General features: G+C 44.3%; 1 protein-coding gene across 1 annotated transcript; it reads right to left on the reverse strand.

Moving 5' to 3' along the window:
• Nucleotides 1–4,866: 4,866 nt before the first annotated feature.
• Nucleotides 4,867–12,914, reverse strand: LOC115091615 (gastrokine-2-like). Its single transcript, XM_029601784.1, has 6 exons — nt 12,809–12,914; nt 12,129–12,182; nt 11,283–11,420; nt 10,638–10,748; nt 9,515–9,653; nt 4,867–5,077 (listed from the first exon to the last, which is right to left on the reverse strand). The coding sequence occupies exons 1-6, from the start codon at nt 12,905–12,907 to the stop codon at nt 4,986–4,988; spliced, it is 633 nt and encodes a 210-aa protein (XP_029457644.1). The 5' UTR covers nt 12,908–12,914; the 3' UTR covers nt 4,867–4,985.
• Nucleotides 12,915–18,950: the final 6,036 nt, after the last annotated feature.

Consider the following 18,950-nt stretch of genomic DNA (forward strand, 5'->3'; position numbering starts at 1 on the left):
ATGGAGAGTAGGAGATTTTTTTAAATCCTTGTTAGTTTTAATTATGGATGTGATGTATCTGCTGTTTTGAAATATTTTATTAGTGTTTGGTAATATTTTAAACAATTTTATACATGTTTTTAATTGGCTGAATTTATCAGTAGATTTGACATTCTTTTTATTGTTATGTTTAATGTTTTATATTTCTTGATTGTGTTTGCATTGCTTACAGAGTTTGGTTTCTTGTGATTTCCAGTTCAGTTTTTGTCTGCACGCTTCAATTTATATTTTATGATCTCTTTATTCTGTATTTAGTGAGAGTCTATCTGTGTTCTGCTTGTGTGACTGAGGCTTTAGGTATTCTGCTAGCAGGCAGTTTCTGTGTAGGGATTTACCACAACTTGGCTTTAATCTGTTTTCCTAATAGAAGGTGAATTGGGTTTAGGGCCTGATGTAATATTTGCAGAATGGCTTTTTCATGGTTTGAGTGCTGACAATTATGTAATGGAAGGCTTTGTTGCATCCGTCAGTCTCAGACTGCTTCAACCTCTGTGCCTCACCTTTCTTCCTTCTCTCTCCACTAGCCTTGGGAAGATGGCTGCTGCCGCATCTTCATGCCGCTCTCTCCGGCGCCCCCGGAACGGCAATGGTGACGGTGTTCGCCATGTTTCTCCTAAGGGTGTGCATGCGTATGCCACCAACGTCTTTATCGACATCATGGCAGGAACCTCGGGGCGTTCCCCTCGAGTGACATCACGCCATCCGGATATTTAGCTTGCCCTTCGTTTGCTAACAATCTGACGTGTCGATACAGTACAGTGCGCTCTGTTGGAGCACACTGTTAACCCTCGATTGGACACGCATTCTCGATGCGCTAGCGTTACCCCTTACTCAGTAAGGGGCCGAAAACGTGTGTCTAACCCCCCCGAACCCAATAGCGACCGCAATATGCAAATGCATGTTGATCGCCCTATTAGGTATTCCCTTGTGATTCAGAAAGGAAAATGTGCAGCCAAGCCGCACATTTTACTTTCAGAAATTAGCGCCTACCCAAAGGTAGGCGCTAATTTCTTTGGGCACCGGGAAAGTGCAAAGAAAAGCAGTAAAAACTGCTTTTCTGTGCACCCTCCGACTTAATATCATGGCGATATTAAGTCGGAGGTCCCGAAAGTTACCAAAAGTCAAAAAATAAAATAAAATAAATAAAATTGAAGTCAGCCCGCGGCTCGCGGGTTGAAAACTGGACTCTCAATTTTGCCGGTGTCCAGTTTCTGAACCCGTGGCTGTCAGCGGGCTCGAGAACGGACGCCGACAAAATTCAGCATCGGCTGTCAAACCCGCTGACAGCCTCCGCTCCGGTACAAAAGGAGGCGCTAGTGTCCCTAGCGCCTCCTTTTACCTGTTTTTACCGCCAGGCCTAATTTGCATACTGAATCGCGCGCACAGGAGAGCAGGCGTTCGTCCGCTCTCCCGCGGACTTTACTGTATCGGCCCGTGAGTTAGCAAGGATTGGATTGCCTCCGGTCTAAGCTCGCTTCCTTGCTGCCGCTGGAAGCCCTCTCTGCCATCCGGGGCTATTCATCTCTAACTTGGGTACCCGCTCCTCGGGGGCCTTATGCTTTCTTTCAAATACCTATCTGGGATACCGGGTACTCGCTCCTTGAGGACCTGCTCTCCCTGCCCTGGTGCCTACAACTCTACTACTTCTGCCTGCCAGGATTTCCATCACTACAGCTATCTACTTCAGTGAGTAATCTAACATTGTAAAATCTGTCTGACCTACAGTTCAGCACTGGGAGCCTGCATCCGGGACTTCCTCTCCTACCTCGTGCTGCCTACCAGCTATTAAGTGTGGGACTGGTCTCCTCTGCCGAGGACCCCTGGACTCCTTCTGCTGGGTTATCTCACTGCTGCCATCTCCTGGGCAGTATCATCAAGCTGTATAATAATTAATAAATACTATCATCTGTGTATTGAGTCTAGCCTAGTACTGCGGTTCCTCAAGGGGCTCCTCCCTGTGGGCGAGGCCATTGCCACAGTACCCAAGAATCCACTCCAACACTTCAAACCATAACAGGCTTACTATATTGGAACTGTAGTTCTTTTTTTCCTGGCTTTCTGTGGGTCAAGTCCACACCCAGTGCACTTTACCATAGGCCTAATACCTTATGGGATCCAGTAAACCGCATTGATTACTATAAGAAAGGTAGTTTATTAAGTCTGTTGAACTATTATTATTGAAAGTGTGTTTTTTGCAGTGTATAATATATATGTTGTTGTAAGTGATATTTTTACTTCAGAAGATTGTACTTTGTCTATTTTCCATATGCAATCTGCCTTTTTAGGTTGGGGAAGTTAATACATTTTAGAATGGAAAAGAATGCATAAGTTTTAATTATGTGGGGAGGGGAGGGAAGGGGGAATAAAAGGCTGTAAGGTTTGTCTAGGGCCTCTAATACCCTTGTATGAGCCCTAAGAGAGAGTGTGTCACACACACAGACTCCCACCATTCACCAACCTCTCACACCCCCAGGGGGCAGATCCTGGAGAAGGGTGGGAGGAGGGCATTAGGGAACGGAGGAGTCCTATTTCTAGACCCAGGAGGTGGGATGGCCAAAGGCTGCCTGGCCCCATTAAACATTTCTCCTGTACACCCTAGTACGGACGCTGAAAACTGAGAACAAAAAAATAACAGGCCCAAAAACTGAGTGGTTAGTGCATGGGCTGCAAACAGGGGAAGCCAGGGTTCAAATCCTATTGCCATTCCTTGTGACCTCGGGCAAGTCACTTCCCCCTCCATTGCCTTCCCCCGCCCTGGCCCTCCGTGATTTCACCTGCACTGGGCCATGGCAGGGGGGAGGGGGCATTTCAGCCTTCATGTCAGACAGCAGATTGCCTTGAGCTGCCCCTGAGAGAAGAGACTATTTTCAGAAGAGTGGGTGTTTTTTTGTACCCCTGGGTGAGACACTGGTCCCGTCTGGAGAGGGTCAGACCTACCCAACAACGAGAAGCCAGGGGCTATAAGATCTGTGTTTCCTCTCAAAGTCAGAGAAGGTGCAGACCTTAGAGGGAGAAACTTTGGGACTTTAGTTATTTTTCTCTTTAAGTTTGGTGAGGAATGTTTACACCAGCCTTCCTCATCCTGAAGCTGGGTCAGAAAAACCTTGTTTCCAGCATAAGACCTTTCCCCAAGAGAGGTCCACAGGAGCAGTTGGAGATCTGAGCAAGGGAGCAAAAAAATGACCTTTGAAGATGCCCCATTGGTGTTTTCACCCTTGAAACACAGGGCACTTACTTGAGGTTTGAATCTCAGATATGATTTGTTTTAGGGAAAAGGGGATCCCTGTCACACATGGCATTACCCTGCCCTGCTGGAAGACTTATCCATCACTCCTTGGAGGATAAGCCCTATCCCAGGAGTTTGCATCAGTGACACATACACAGAGAGGGTAGAGGAGTCATGTGAGAACCAGAGTCCAGTTGGGGCAGTGGATTTAAAATAATTGGACTATCTTTTCTGAAGAAATCACAGTAAACTTTAATTTTGGAACACCCACATCAGTGTCCTGCCTGTTCCGTGCAGTAACATCATTGTGCGAGTGGCAATAACACACAAGGAAAGGGATTCCGCTTTGACGTCCCGGACCTTCCCTCCAGACATCAAGAACCCCCACCCCAGGGAAAAGGTCTGGTGAAGGTAACATTCAATCTCAGCCCCCAGGCTTTTTATGGCCCCATTAGAATTCAGCCCATACCCCGAATTAGGGTTACACTTGTTATTGATGCATTGCTGTAGAAACCTTTATTTGGAAACCCAACCTGAGTGTCCAGACTATTTTGTTGCATATCCCTCCCACCTACAGAGAACAGAGACCTCAGGATAGAAAAAGGGAGTCACCCCACACCTTGAAGACGTATTCCTCTGTCTCCCTCAGAAAGAACTCAACATCCTGGGGGCTGAGGCACAGAGAGAGGAGTTATCCTCAGGATCCTATGTGACCCCTGCCTTCCAGGCCCACCACCAGAAGAGGGCCTACAATTGCATGCAGGAAAATGTAGTTCTGATTTCCCCCAAATACAGATATATACGGTCACTCTATCTATTCCTGTCCTCTTCCCACCACAGCACCTGTGACCTTTACTGGGCAGAATGCGGGAGAGGTTTGCTATTGCCTTCTCACAGCCCACAGTACCTTGTTTTCTTTGATGGTCTCCTAGCTGGTAGTAACCAAGCCTGATCTTGCCTATCTACTAAAACCCAACAAGCCCAAGCTCTCCAAGGCCAGTGTTGTACATGGCTACTTACTCTTCTTACTATTTTTATTATAACTAAAATAACTACATGGTCAGCTCCAGGCTTTCTCCTGCACCATCCCAAGCTAAGAATCGTTTCCCTCCATAAAAGGGTATCAGCTTTTATTTTTTGTTGACCTTTATTTCCACACATCCATTAATGCAAAAAGCATTGTTGTCTTCTTGACTTCCTTCATCTCTCTTTCTTGTCTCTGGGTCCTTATCATTCTTTCTGTCCCTACCTGTTTCCCTCTTTTTCCATCTGTGTATTTATTTCTTTTAGCTGTTGATCTTTATCTGTCTACTTTTAAATCATTAATTACATTAAGTATTAATTCATACAAGCAAAAGGAATTTGTTCCTTTTTCAAATATCTTTAGTTTTGGCCAAGTGTGTCTAATGGCAAAAGTTACTTTTTTGGTCTCATTTTGGTGTTTGATGATTGAAAAATGGAGGATGAAACCTTGAGAAAATATGGTAGACCAGTATTGGTTTTATTGCAAGTCATAATACCTTTTATTGGGTCAACAAGAAATGGTGCATAAACTCAAGGGGAGGGAACAGGTCCCTCGTAAAGTGTCTGAAGTAAGAATCTGAAAGAAGCTTCCAATGTGCTGATGAAGAATACTGTCCTTAGTCACACTGATGCAAGATTAATCGGAGCATAATATAGCAGGTGGGGACTGATTTTTGTAGTATGGTGGTGACAGGGATTAGAAGAGGTGGAAACCACCACACAGCCCAACATCCAGGAAGAGGAACTTTACCCCTGCACAGCCATCAGCTCCGATCAATGACCTTGGACCTGCAATTTCAAGAGAACGAAAATGTTTGCAGAAAAAAACTCTCTAAAACAATGCTTACTTGCAATTTTTAGATTGAAGAATAATCGCTTTTGGAAAAATACATCTTGTTTTCATTTTGGATTCCTATCTTATGCAGTGCTGTTGCTCTTCCCTCCCAAGTTCTTGAGGAAATGAGAGTGCACTAACTGTGCTTAATGAATTGCTTGGCTACTTCTCATTTGCATATTAGGTTGCATGTGGGCTATTCCTACCTTCAGGCCGATACAGAAAAATGTGCGGGAGAGCTGGCGAGCGCCCGCTCTCCGGGCGCGCACACAGGCCACTCTCCTGGGCACGCAATTCAGGAGGGTGGCCTATGCAAATTAGGGCTCGTGGTAAAAGGAGGCGCAAGGATACTAGCGCGTCCCTAGCGCCTCCTTTTTGACAGGAGCAGTGGCTGTCAGTGGGTTTGACAGCCGACGCTCAATTTTGCCGGCGTCGGTTCTCAAACCCGCTGACAGCCACGGGTTCGGAAAACTGACGCCGGCATAATTGAGCATCCGTCTTCCGCACCGCGGGCCGTGGGTCGATTTTTAATTTTTTTTTTTTAATTTTTACCTTTTTTTAAAATTTTTACTTTAGGGGCCTCCAACTTAATACCGCTATGATATTAAGTCGGCGGGTGTAAAGAAAAGCAGTTTTTTCTGTACACTTCCCTGGTGCCGGTAGAAATTAATGCCAGCCTTTGGGCAGGCGTTAATATCTGAAAGTAAAATGTGCGGCTTGGCTGCTCATTTTACTTTCTGTATCGTGCAGGAATAACTAATAGGGCCATCAACATGCATTTGCAGATTGCAGGTGCTATTAGTTTTGGGGGGGGGGGGGGTTGGACGCGCGTTTTCGACGCGCTATTATCCCTTACTATATAAGGGGTAAAGCTAGCGCATCGAAAACGCACGTCTAAACCTGGGCTAACAGTGCGCTCCACTGTGCTGTATTGGCCTGATAGGTATTGAATCCTCCGTTAAAGGACACTGAAGTGGTGATGCAAACCATGAACTGGAAAGTGAAGTATAATAGGAAAGAGCTGGGCTTAGAGCAGTCATTCCCATCCCATATCTTGTAGTCTCATCCACCACCAGGTGAGGTTTTCAGGTTGATCACCATGAACATGCATGAGGTATATGTGCCCATACTAGAGGGGTGGTGTACGCAAATATATCTCGTGTAAATTCACTATGGAAAATCTGCAGACCAAATCTGGTGTATGAGGCTCCAGAAGAACTATTGGTTTAAGGTGCAAAATGAGGAAAATAGAATAAAACTGAAAGGTGCAGCTGCAAAGGTTAAAAGTGTTCAATAGGCATGGACATTGTTTAAAAATACAATCCTAGAGGCGCAGTCCATATGTATTCCACGCATTAAGAAAGGTGGAAGGAAGGCAAAATGATTACCATCATGGTTAAAAGGTGAGGTGAAAGAGGCTTTTTTAGCCAAAAAAACATCCTTCAAAAATTGGAAGAAGGATCCATCTAAAGAAAATAGGATAAAACATAAGCATTGTCAAGTTAAGTGTAAAACATTGATAAGACAGGCGAAGAGAGAATTTGAAATGAAGTTGGCCATAGAGGCAAAAACTCATAATAAAAACTTTTTAAAATATATCCGAAGCAAGAAACCTATGAGGGAATCGGTTGGACCACTAGATGACTGAGGGGTTAAAGGGGCTCTTAGGGAAGATAAGGCCATTGCAGAAAGACTAAATGAATTCTTTGCTTCCGTATTTACTAATGAGGATGTTGGGGAGATACCAGTTCCGGAGATGGTTTTCAGGGGTGATGAGTCAGACGAACTGAATGAAATCACTGTGAACCTGGAAGATGTAGTAGGCCAGATTGACAAACTAAAGAGTAGCAAATCACCTGGACCGGATGGTATGCATCCTAGGGTACTGAAGGAAGTCAAATATGAAATTTCTGATATATTAGTTAAAATTTGTAACCTATCATTAAAATCATCTATTGTACCTGAAGACTGGAGGGTGGCCAGTGTAACCCCAATATTTAAAAAAGGCTCCAGGGGCGATCCGGTTAACTATAGACCAGTGAGCCTGACTTCAGTGCCAGGGAAAATAGTGGAAACTTTTCTCAAGATCAAAATCGTAGAGCAAACAGAAAGACATGGTTTAATGAAACACAGTCAACATGGATTTACCCAAGTGAAGTCTTGCCTAACAAACCTGCTTCATTTCTTTGAAGGGGTTAATAAACATGTGGATAAAGGTGAACTGGTAGATGTAGTGTATTTGGATTTTCAGAAGGTGTTTGACAAAGTCCCTCATGAAAGGCTTCTAAGAAAACTAAAAAGTCATGGGATAGGAGGCAATGTCCTTTCGTGGATTACAAACTGGTTAAAAGACAGGAAACAGAGAGTAGGATTAAATGGTCAATTTCCTCAGTAGATAAAGGTAAACAGTGGAGTGCCTCAGGGATCTGTACTTGGACTGGTGCTTTTCAATATATATATATAAATGATCTGGAAAGGAATACGACGAGTGAGGTTATCAAATTTGCGGATGATACAAAATTATTCCGAGTAGTTAAATCACAAGCGGATTGTGATACATTACAGGAGGACCTTGCAAGACTGGAAGATTGGGCATCCAAATGGCAGATGAAATTTAATGTGGACAAGTGCAAGGTGTTGCACATAGAGAAAAATAACCCTTGCTGTAGTTATACGATGTTAGGATCCGTATTAGCAGCTACCACCCAGGAAAAAGATCTAGGCATCATAGTGGATAATACTTTAAAATCGTCGGCTCAGTGTGCTGCAGCAGTCAAAAAAGCAAATAGAATGTTAGGAATTATTAGGAAGGGAATGGTTAATAAATTAGAAAATGTCATAATGCCTCTATATCGCTCCATGGTGAGACCGCACCTTGAATACTGTGTACAATTCTGGTCGTTGCATCTCAAAAAAGACATAGTTGCAATGGAGAAGGTACAGAGAAGGGCAACCAAAATGATAAAGGGGATGGAACAGCTCCCCTATGAGGAAAGACTGAAGAGGTTAGGGCTGTTCAGCTTGGAGAAGAGACGGATGAGGGGGGATATGATAGAGGTCTTTAAGATCATGAGAGGTCTTGAACGAGTAGATGTGAATCGGTTATTTACACTTTCGAATAATAGAAGGACTAGGGGACATTCCATGAAGTTAGCAAGTAGCACATTTAAGACTAATCGCAGAAATTTCTTTTTCACTCAATGCACAATAAAGCTCTGGAATTTGTTGCCAGAGGATGTGGTTAGTGCAGTTAGTTTAGCTGAGTTCAAAAAAGGTTTGTATTAAGTTCTTGGAGGAGAAGTCCATTAATGGCTATTAATCAAGTTTACTTAGGGAATAGCCACTGCTATTAATTGCACCAGTAGCATGGGATCTTCTTAGTGTTTGGGTAATTGCCAGGTTCTTGTGGCCTGGTTTTGGCCTCTGTTGGAAACAGGATGCTGGGCTTGATGGACCCTTGGTCTGACCCAGCATGGCAATTTCTTATGTTCTTATTGGAGGATGAACAATCGTAAGGAAACCTCTTTACAGTGGCTAAATTGTTTCATTATGGTTTGGGCTGGCTCCTGTTTCTATTGAATCTTATTCCAAGGATTCTCAGTAAAACACTACCTCACTAAAATACTCAATTTGCTAAATTTCTAAGAACAGTCTGAGACTTTCTTTCATTGGGCATGTAGAAACATAGAAACATGGCAGCAGTAAAAGACCATAGGGCCAGATTTTCAAAGGGGTACGCACGTAAGTCCTGGGGCTTTCCTAGGGGGGCGTGTCGGGGGCGTGTCACGGCCAGGGCCTCATCGGGGCGTTCCGGGGGGCATGTCGGGGGCGTGTCGCGGCCGGCGCATCATTGGGGGTGTTCCGGGGGCGTGGCTGTGGTCTCCGGACCCTGACGTGCCGGCGGCTGGCCCAACGCGCGCAAGTTATGCCTGCTTCAAGCCTGGGGGGTTTAAATAGGGCCGGGGGGGGGGTGGGTTAGGTAGGGGAAGGGAGGGGAAGGTGGGGGGAGGCCAAAGGAAAGTTCCCTCAGAGGGAACGGAGGCAGGCTGCGCGGCTCGGCGCGTGCAGGCTGCCGATTTTGGGCAGCCTTGCGCGCGCCTACCCTGGATTTTAATGGATACACGCGGCTATGTGCATATCTATTGAAATCCCGCCTGGTGCGCGAACAAAAGTACGCGTGTGCACAAATTTATAAAATCTAGCCCATAGGGTCTATCTAGTCTGCTCATCCACACAATTGCTCAGCTCCACAATCCATGGTCAGTTCCTGACAACTCTGCATCTGAACATGCAAAAGGACTGAGTGATACTGAATTAACCTTAGTCCTGCAGTTCAGTATTTTTTTTTCTTTTAATTACAAAAAGATTTGTGCAACTGGAATTCAACTTACGTTCATACTCTGTGGCCCAGTATGTGGGAATTCCCCAGCACATTCCTTGAATGGCCCCACTAAACTGGCTGAGGTTGGTGATCACGGAGCTGGTGATTTCATAGTGCTTTTTCAGGGCCCGCAGTTCTTTTTGCATTGCCTGTCACACAACAAGAGGCAATTAAGAGTTAAGTGGGTCTGGATATGCCACTGGGATCACTGAAAAGAAAGCAATGGGGATTGGTGTACAATGCGACACCTGTGGGGCCTTATTCAATAAATAATTTTTCAGAATGGAGAAAAAGTCATTTTTTAATAAGACTCATAGTTAACTCCTGTTTGCTTAAAACAAACTTCTACCGTGTCTGAGAATGCACTGGCAGAAGTTGCAGGTTGTTTCCCCTAATAAAAACTGATCATATATATACAGTATATATATATATATATATATATATATATATATATATATATATATAACATATATATATGATGACATTGCACAAGACTAGACTAGTAGATGTTCAGTATATATTTATTCATACAGTATGATAAATTCAGATGAACCAAATTTCTGTTGCAGATATTGAAGCTGTCCTCATTGTGGATTAGATTAAGCAAAACAACCTTTTAAAAAAAATGCACAAGTTTGAGCTGTGCACTGCCCACCAGGAAAGGGATCTTTGTTTGATTTCCAAGCCCAGCTTCTTTCTTCCCCCTGGGCTGGGAATGCTGTGAGAGCAATGTTCATAGCCCAGATAGGGTGGGAGAGAGAATCCTAGCCACTGTGCAATGGTGACACCTAATGGTCAGACTCAGAGGGCAAGTGACGCGGGAAGCCACATGTGGTTCCTGGCTGAATAATTGTGGGCGTGAGCGCTCCATTACAAATGAATAGGGGAAACCCCCTTCCCCCTCTCCCCTTACCCAGTGTAATTGAATGAAGAAGCAGTCTCCACAGCCTTAGTGGAGACTGCTTCTAACTGAGCTGGAAAGCAGCAGGAGGAAACCTCTGCTCCCTCCTCGCCACAATACAGAAAAAAAAAAGCAAGCTCAAGTCTAAGATGCCCAGGTTAGTAGATCATTTTCATTCAGTCAAATCAACCTAAACATTCACATTGTATGGAAATTAGTATTAGTTAATTACCCTTCTGTTGTGAACCATTGCTTCAAAATCATCTAAGCCAGGAAATGTGTTTCTGTTCATTCTGGCAAGAATGCATATTCCCTTGTAGGGCATGTGGTAAGCAATGATACCCTAGAAAACAAAGGAAAGGTTTTCAGTATCACTTTCTTGTCTGTGAAGCAGTTATTCTTTAATAAATTAAAGCTGGAATGAAGGGAAATTGTAACCTAGAAGTCTTGGAAATTGCTTTGTATTGTTGTGTGTTTAAGCCTGTACTACAAAGTGTGGCATCAAACCCAAGCTTTTCTATTGTAGTTGGTGACGAAATGTCAGGCCAGAAGTGGAAATTACAATTGGCTATTGTGAAAGTGATCAACATCAAACACTGCAGTGGTTGCCTATTGTGGTAAGGAGCACCATGATTTAGCATAACATTACCTGGCATTGATCATCAACATGATCGGCATGAAGGCTACTGTGCTGAGGTAGAACCAAGATCAACTGCTCTGTTACCTACTTAGTATGATACCGTAAACCAGGCCAGACAAACATTTGTTTAACAGGATTTAGAAAGAGGACAGTCTGCCTGGAGGCCGGGGGATGGACTAGATGATCTCTTAAGGGTTTCTTGCCAATCCTATCATTCTGGGATTCTGTGGTACTTACTTGGTTGTAGTCAAAAACAGCATTGGATGACTGCTTCCCGGAATACACGTTGAAAACAGCAACATTCACTTGCTTGTTGATGTTCACAGTCTGGTAAACGCTGCCACCGTCATTTCCTTTATTTATGATTTGGATTGCCTAAAAATGAACATGGTGTGTAAGAGAAAGATAGGATGTCTTTTAGTGAGGCTTCAACATCTATTATCTTTGAGAGTGATTGACTTTAAAAAGAGGGTAAGAAGAAGGCATTGGAGAGGTTCTTCTTGAGGAAGAGTCCCCACAAGCTCTGTTTTCAGTCTGTCAATGGTCATCAAACCTTTTGTGCTAAAACGTTTGACATATTCCTACACAGATGTCTTGCTTACCTCCCACAATTTTCTATTTTTATTGCTCCTTTGTGTGAGAGATAAACTTTCTATTCACACAAATATACTTCATTTAAAGAATGTCCCATTCCTAGAGATTCCAGAAAGCACAGGAGCAAAGGCAGCACACAATTAATATATCAAATCCCAAAAGAGTGCTGGAACAAATTTACATAATCCAATAGTCATAGAGACACGGATCCGTGTTTCGCCGAGGCTGCGTCGGGAGGGACAAACAGGTATTCTCAATAAATTCTTTACACAGGTCAAAATTAGTGTGGCTCCCTGCTTAAAGAATTTATTGAGAATACCTGTTTGTCCCTCCCGACGCAGCCTCGGGAAACACGGGTCCGTGTCTCTATGACTATTGGACTATGTTAATTTGTTCCACCATTCCTAGAAATACCATTTATTGAATAATGGGGGAAGAATCCTAAAAATAATCATCTTTCATACTATGATTTTTGTTTCATCTGCTTACCTCATCTGCAGAACTTGAAGTCAGGAAAATCCCCAGAAGAAGACCAACCAGAATCTTTAAGAGAATAAAGCCTGAATAAGTTTCGGTCAATACCTATTACAAACACTTTATATCCACATCCAGACATTACTCTTCTGTCTTAGTAGCTCTTTTCCAAAAGTATGATTGGTGAAATATTTTCATTTACGAAAAAAAGGACATTTCACTGTCATTCATACCAAATACCCATAGCTTAAGGAACAGGTAGGTAACTAACAAACTGCGTTACTAATGAAGAACTTAAAATTAGTACTAAGATATATCACATATATATTATTTGATTTCCAGTAAATATATTGAGATAAAAATGTAAAATGTAAAATGATAGGAAATTTGAATCAAACAGTTACTAACAAGGGCCCTGAACTTGGTGGTTGATGATACAGATTAGTACGGGAAAATATGTGTGGGAGCTTGCTGGGCAGACTGGATGGGCCGATTGGTCTTTTTCTGCCATCATGCCTACGTTTCTATCTATATCCTATGAACTTTATAGCATAATGTCACACCAGGAGCTAATTTTTAGCAAGGCAGTATAACTGTGAATTCTCATTCAGTTAGAAGAAACAATTTCCTTTTTGCAATGCCACCTTAAAAAGCCCTTTTACTTTAAGTAGTCCATAATCTCTTAAAGTACTTACGATGGTCTTCATTGCGCTGTCTGCTTGAATCAGTGCAAAAGAAATTGCAACACTGAAGCTTGTAAACGAGCTATGGGGTGTTGCTTTCCTTTTATACATTCTCAGTGTACAATCTGATCAACACCCTAAGATAAACATTTATTTTTCTCATTAAAGCAGCTGTGGAACACCAGAGTAAACCCGATTTTGTGCCATATATGTTTGCCAACTAGGTTGACTTTCACAGTTTCACCACCCTAGTCCTCCTCCTCCAGGCCTTTCTTTAACCTATTAAGCACGATAGGGAAAGAACCACAAAACAAGACAAGATTACAGGTGGGCAGTGTCTATGCCAAGGTGTTTAATTATGAAATTCTTTAAGGGTTTTGCACAGTCACTACTTTATTGCCATTGATGGCCAAAACTGATTGTATGTGTACAGTCATTACTGTAGACAATGAAAGAGCAATAGCCACACATGCACTTTGGGCCGGATTTTCAAAGGGTTATGCGCCAGGCCTATTTTCAAAAGGCCCGGGATGCGTGTAAAGGCCCGGGACGCGTACAAGTCCCGGGGCTTTACTAAAGGGGCGGTCCAGGGGCGGGGCCAGAGGCTCCTGGTACAGCGGCCATTTGCTACTGTGCCGGGGGTTGCGCGCCGGCAGTTGGCTGGAGCGCGCTACTTACTTCAGCCCCAGGTAGGGGGGAAAGGGTGGGGGGGGGGGGGGGGGGTAGGGGAAGGGAAGGTGGGGGGGGGGGTAGGGAATGGGGGGAAGGCAGTGTGGCTTGGCATGGGCTCGGTGCGCACAAGGTGCACAATTGTGCACCCCCTTGGGCGCGCCGACCCCCGATGTTATAACTTGCGTGCGCAAGTTATAAAATCAGGCATATATGTGTGCGCACTGGGTAGCTCGTGCACATGTATGCCCCCGCGCACCTTTTAAAATCTACCCCTTTATTTTTATCTTGTTGCTAATTATTGTCTCATGTGTCAGTGTATTTTTTTCACTATTTATTCTCATTTGAATTTAAAACATTAATGGGGTAACTTTTGAAGCCACTTTCCTGCTTTAAACCGGGTTTTATGTGCCTAAGGAGCTGTTACAAGATCATCCCAGGCACCGTTCATGTAAACGTATGACCAGAATCTGGTTCCATGTACATTTTTACACCAACTGAGCAGAAGAATTCCAGTGAGTAGAGTTGGGGTGGAGTCAGCACTTATGTTCTCATGCGCAAGCCCTACGCACATTTGAAATAGGGGATGCGCAAAGAAGTCGGGCTTGTGCGCGCCGAGTGGATTTTAAAAGCCACCGAGATACCTGCGTATCTTCTGCAGTGCGCACATCTCAAATGTTGTCATAAAGGGGCAGGGATATGGGCCTTTTGTGGTGTGAACATAAGATGTGCACATAATTACTGACACAACCTGGCACGCGCCAAAGTCCCCTGCCACGTAACTTTACTTCTGCTATGGGTGACGTAAGTTAAAAAAGAAAGAAAACTAGGCAGATCTGTGGGGGTTTAAGGTTCAGAGCTAACTGCGGGAAGGCTATTAAACTAGGGAGGTTTGAAGGACCTATCACTTAACTCGGTGAACTAGGGACAAACTGATGAAACTGGGAATCGCGTTAGTGCACTGCCTTTTTAAAATCCCCCGACTTATGTGATAGAAGTGGCATTTGCACGTACATGTATGCGCCTGTTACGGTTCTGGCCGCGACCACCGCGACCAGACCCTTACCTCCGTGCTCCTGGACCTGTTCCTGCTTCTGGAGGCCTGGTTTACGGCCTGTTTGGTGGCTTCCCGGCGGGGGCCGCGCCACCGGGAAACCTCCCATGGACGTCCTGCTTCTAGGCGCGCGCGCCACTTGGGCGCTTTTCTAGGCCGTTTCCCGTCAGTGGTGACTCCGCCCAGTTCCTGACGTCAGACGCCGTGGCCTTGATAAGCCGGCCGCGGCCATCCAGCCCTTGCCTTGCAACGAGTTTACCTCCTGGTTCCCTGTTGCGTCGTGCCCCCGAGTGAGCTGCCTTGGTACTCGCTCCGTTCCTGCTTTCCTGCTACAGATCCAGCCTGGTTCCAGTACCCGAGTCCTGCTACAGTTCCTGCCTGGTTCCAGTACCTGAGTCTTGCTACAGTTCCTGCCTGGTTCCAGTACCCGAGCCCTGCTACAGTTCCTGCCTGGTTCCAGTACCCGAGTCTTGCTACAGTTCCTGCCTGGTTCCAGTACCTGAGTCTTGCTACAGTTCCTGCCTGGTTCCGGTACCCGAGCCCTGCTACAGCTCCTGCCTGGTTCCAGTACCCGAGCCCTGCTACAGTTCCTGCCTGGTTCCGGTACCCGAGTCCTGCTACAGTTCCTGCCTGGTTCCAGTACCCGAGTCTTGCTACAGTTCCTGCCTGGTTCCGGTACCCGAGCCTTGCTACAGTTCCTGCCTGGTTCCAGTACCCGAGCCCTGCTACAGTTCCTGCCTGGTTTCAGTACCCGAGTCTTGCTACAGTTCCTGCCTGGTTCCAGTACCCGAGCCCTGCTACAGTTCCTGCCTGGTTCCAGTACCCGAGTCCTGCTACAGTTCCTGTCTGGTTCCAGTACCTGAGTCTTGCTACAGCTCCTGCCTGGTTCCAGTACCCGAGCCCTGCTACAGTTCCTGCCTGGTTCCAGTACCCGAGTCCTGCTACAGTTCCTGTCTGGTTCCAGTACCTGAGTCTTGCTACAGCTCCTGCCTGGTTCCAGTACCCGAGTCCTGCTACAGTTCCTGCCTGGTTCCAGTACCCGAGTCTTGCTACAGTTCCTGCCTGGTTCCAGTACCTGAGTCCTGCTACAGTTCCTGCCTGGTTCCAGTACCCGAGTCTTGCTACAGTTCCTGCCTGGTTCCAGTACCTGAGTCCTGCTACAGTTCCTGTCTATTGTTCTAGTCTGGTTCCAGTTCTCAGTCCTGATCATCTACCCGCCTAAGTCCCAGCGGCCGGGCCCCTACGGGCTCCTCCCGAGGAGGCTTCGGCTTCCAGCGTGAAGAGCACCTCTACGTCCTGCCTGAACATCTGCCTCCCGGCCTGCCACATACTAGAGACATTGAACACCTTTCCCCGTCTCCTGCAGGTCGGCCCAAGGTTCCACTAAATTGAGACTCCATAACATGTGCCCACTTAAAATTTGGCACAAATGTGTGTGCAGCCAGGCTATTTTACAACATGTGCACATATATTATAAAGTGGCCGCATGCCTGGGTCTGAAAGTTACTATCATACTTTTTGAATGTAAGTACGTATATAAGTGTAAGCGCTCGCTCATGTTATACCCTCCAAAGAGGAGGTAAGTGACTCTTTGCATAAGTTCACTTTGAAAATCCTCAGTAATGCCTGCATGTACAATGTACACATAGACTTTTCTGCTATGTAGGGAGCAATCAAATTATACTATATAAAACAAACCAAAGTAGTGAACCCATGAGAAGGTGTAGTCTACTATAAAGGTATCATGCTTATTAGATGCTGTTTTAGTCTTTCATAAGAAGTATAAAGATGAGTTAGAATATGGATCATTTGCAGATGTCATTAATACCAGTATTAAAATTCCTGTGAAGGGAGGACAAGATGGCGCTTGACTGAAAGAGATTGTGAGGAACGCTTTGATTTTCAGCTTGAAATTTGTATTTCCTTTTTCTTACTGGACAGAATGCCACACACTAAAAGGAAGGCCAAGCTCTGGGAGAACTTGGCGGTTTCAGAAGCGACTTTTTCCCTGGGTCAGTCATTAATACCAGGCTTCTTCGCTTCAACTCCGACTTTGCCGGGAGCGAGGGCTGCGAACGGAGGTGACGCGGAGCGAATTCCACCTTCACAGGCCGAGATATCGCTTAGCCCCGCGCGCCTGAGACTCCGTCCCCTCCTCATGGGTACATTGCAGCGGATTTTCTACAATTAATTGATTCCCCCAACGGTTTGAAAGGGGAACAAGAAAAAGTTACTTCTTTAGAATTTCCCAGAGGAGTGTCCACTGAGATGCAGGGAACCGTGGGTGAGAACCTGGCTCTTCAGACAGAAGAAAAACAGGCAGGCCGCCTTAGTGGAACAGATACTGGATACCGACAGAGAAGCTGAAAGTCTGGGTGAGCAGGAAATGAACTGTTCGTTTGGTTTTGGCCTCTGTTGGAAACAGGATGCTGGGCTTGATGGACCCTTGGTCTGACCCAGCATGGCAATTTCTTATGTTCTTATGTTCTGTATTATGGCCAGAAATTATGGCTTTTTCCTGATGTAATACGCATAACTCAGGAAAGGAGGAAGAAATTCCTCTTAATGAGGACAGAAGCTTTGGGAATATGTTCTAAATTCACACTCCGTTATCCCTGGAAGTTGGTTTAAAATATCAGAATTCTACATTTGTATTTTTTGAACCAGTACAACTAAGGGTATTTTTTGGATGCTCACCCTAGATAAACAGCTATATACTATCTCGGTAGGCATATGATTAATGAATTGAATCTCTGATACTTTATTTTGTATTACATAATAATTTCGCTTCAGTTATTTACTGGTCTCTTGTCTTTCTCCTCTATTTTCCAAAAATTAGGAGGAATTGCTTATTATAATGTACAATTTAAGATGTGTAAGTTGTAATTATTATATCTTTTGAGAGAACCTCTTATTTCTGTCACAAGTATGTATTTGTGTTTGTTATGTAAAATTATATAAAAATAAAATTAAAAAAAAATTCCTGTGAAGGAAAATGTCATCAAGTTCCTGATAGCCCCAGACCAAACTGCATTTATCAAGTGGCAATAACCCACTATCTTTTTGTAGAGTCCCCCTTGGGATCTATACCACTTGGCACTAGTCTAGGACAGTGTTTCTCAACCCAGTGCTCAGGACATTCCTAGCCAGTCAGGTTTTCAGGATATCCACAATGAGTATGCATGAGAGAAATTTGCATATAATGGAGGCAGTGCTTGCAGCGCTTGCAGATCTATTTCTTGCATATTCATTGTGGATATCCTGAAAACCCCTGACTGGCTAGGTGTGCCCTGGACAAAGGTGAAGCAGTAGATGTGGTGTATTTGGATTTTCAGAAGGCGTTCGACAAAGTCCCGCATGAGAGGCTTCCTCGAAAACTAAAAAGTCATGGGATAGGAGGTGATGTCCTTTTGTGGATTGCAAGCTGGATAAAAGACAGAGAGTAGGATTAAATGGTCTGTTTTCATAGTTGAGAAAAGGAAGCAGTGGAGTGCCTCAGGGATCTGTACTTGACCGGTGTTTTTTAATATATTTATAAATGATCCAGAAACGGGTACAATAAGTGAGGTGATCAAATTTGCAGATGACACAAAATTATGCAGAGTACTTAAATCTCAAGTGGATTGTGATGAATTGCAAAAGGAGCTTGCGAGACTGGAAGATTGGGCATCCAAATGGCAGATGAAAATTAATGTGGACAAGTATAAAGTGATGCATATAGGGAAAAATAACCCTTGCTGTAGTTACACAATGTTAGGTTCTATCTTAGGAATTACCACCCAGGAAAGAGATCTAGGCGACAAATTGGATAATACATTGAAATTGTCGGCTCAGTGTGCTGTGATGATAAAAAAAGCAAACAGAATGTTAGGAATTATTAGGAAGGGAATGGAAAATGAAACAGAGGATGTCATAATGCCTCTGAATTGCTCTATGGTGAGACCACATCTTGAATATTGTGTGCAATTCTGGTCACCATATCTCAAAAAAGAGATAGTTGCACTGGAAAAAGTGCAGGGAAGGGTGACCAAAATAATAAGGGGCATGGAACGGCTGCTCTTTGATTGAGTAGCTATAGAAAATGTGTGTCTGCATAATGCCGCATGATGAGCACCAGTGCGGTATCCAGGCTGAGTCCCCAGGTCAGCAGGATCCCAGCTGCCTCACTATTACCTGCTTGCAGAAATCTTCTCTGCTTTCAGATATGTTTCAGATTCTACTCTTATGTTAAAGACAATTTCTAGAGTTTATTGTATATTATTACATTTTAAATTAGAACTAAATATGGTTTTTGACCATTTGTAAGCAATGCAAATGACACAATTAATAGAAACAGAAAATGGTGACAGATAAAGGCTATAAGGTCCTTCTAGTCTGCCCTGCTTCCTCACTTGAGCTGTCTCTATCCACATTTCCACATAGCTAACAATC

Source organism: Rhinatrema bivittatum, chromosome 5 (assembly GCF_901001135.1).
Source record: "Rhinatrema bivittatum chromosome 5, aRhiBiv1.1, whole genome shotgun sequence".
Lineage (NCBI taxonomy): Eukaryota > Metazoa > Chordata > Amphibia > Gymnophiona > Rhinatrematidae > Rhinatrema > Rhinatrema bivittatum.

Coding starts and splice junctions, on each gene's coding strand:
- LOC115091615 (XM_029601784.1), bottom strand. CDS start 12,907: ATGTATAAAAGGAAAGCAACACCCCATAGCTCGTTTACAAGCTTCAGT. Junction 12,183..12,808: donor ACAGCGCAATGAAGACCATC/GTAAGTACTTTA, acceptor ATTCTCTTAAAG/ATTCTGGTTGGTCTTCTTCT. Junction 5,078..9,514: donor CTGGGCCACAGAGTATGAAC/GTAAGTTGAATT, acceptor TTGAAATTGCAG/GTCCAAGGTCATTGATCGGA.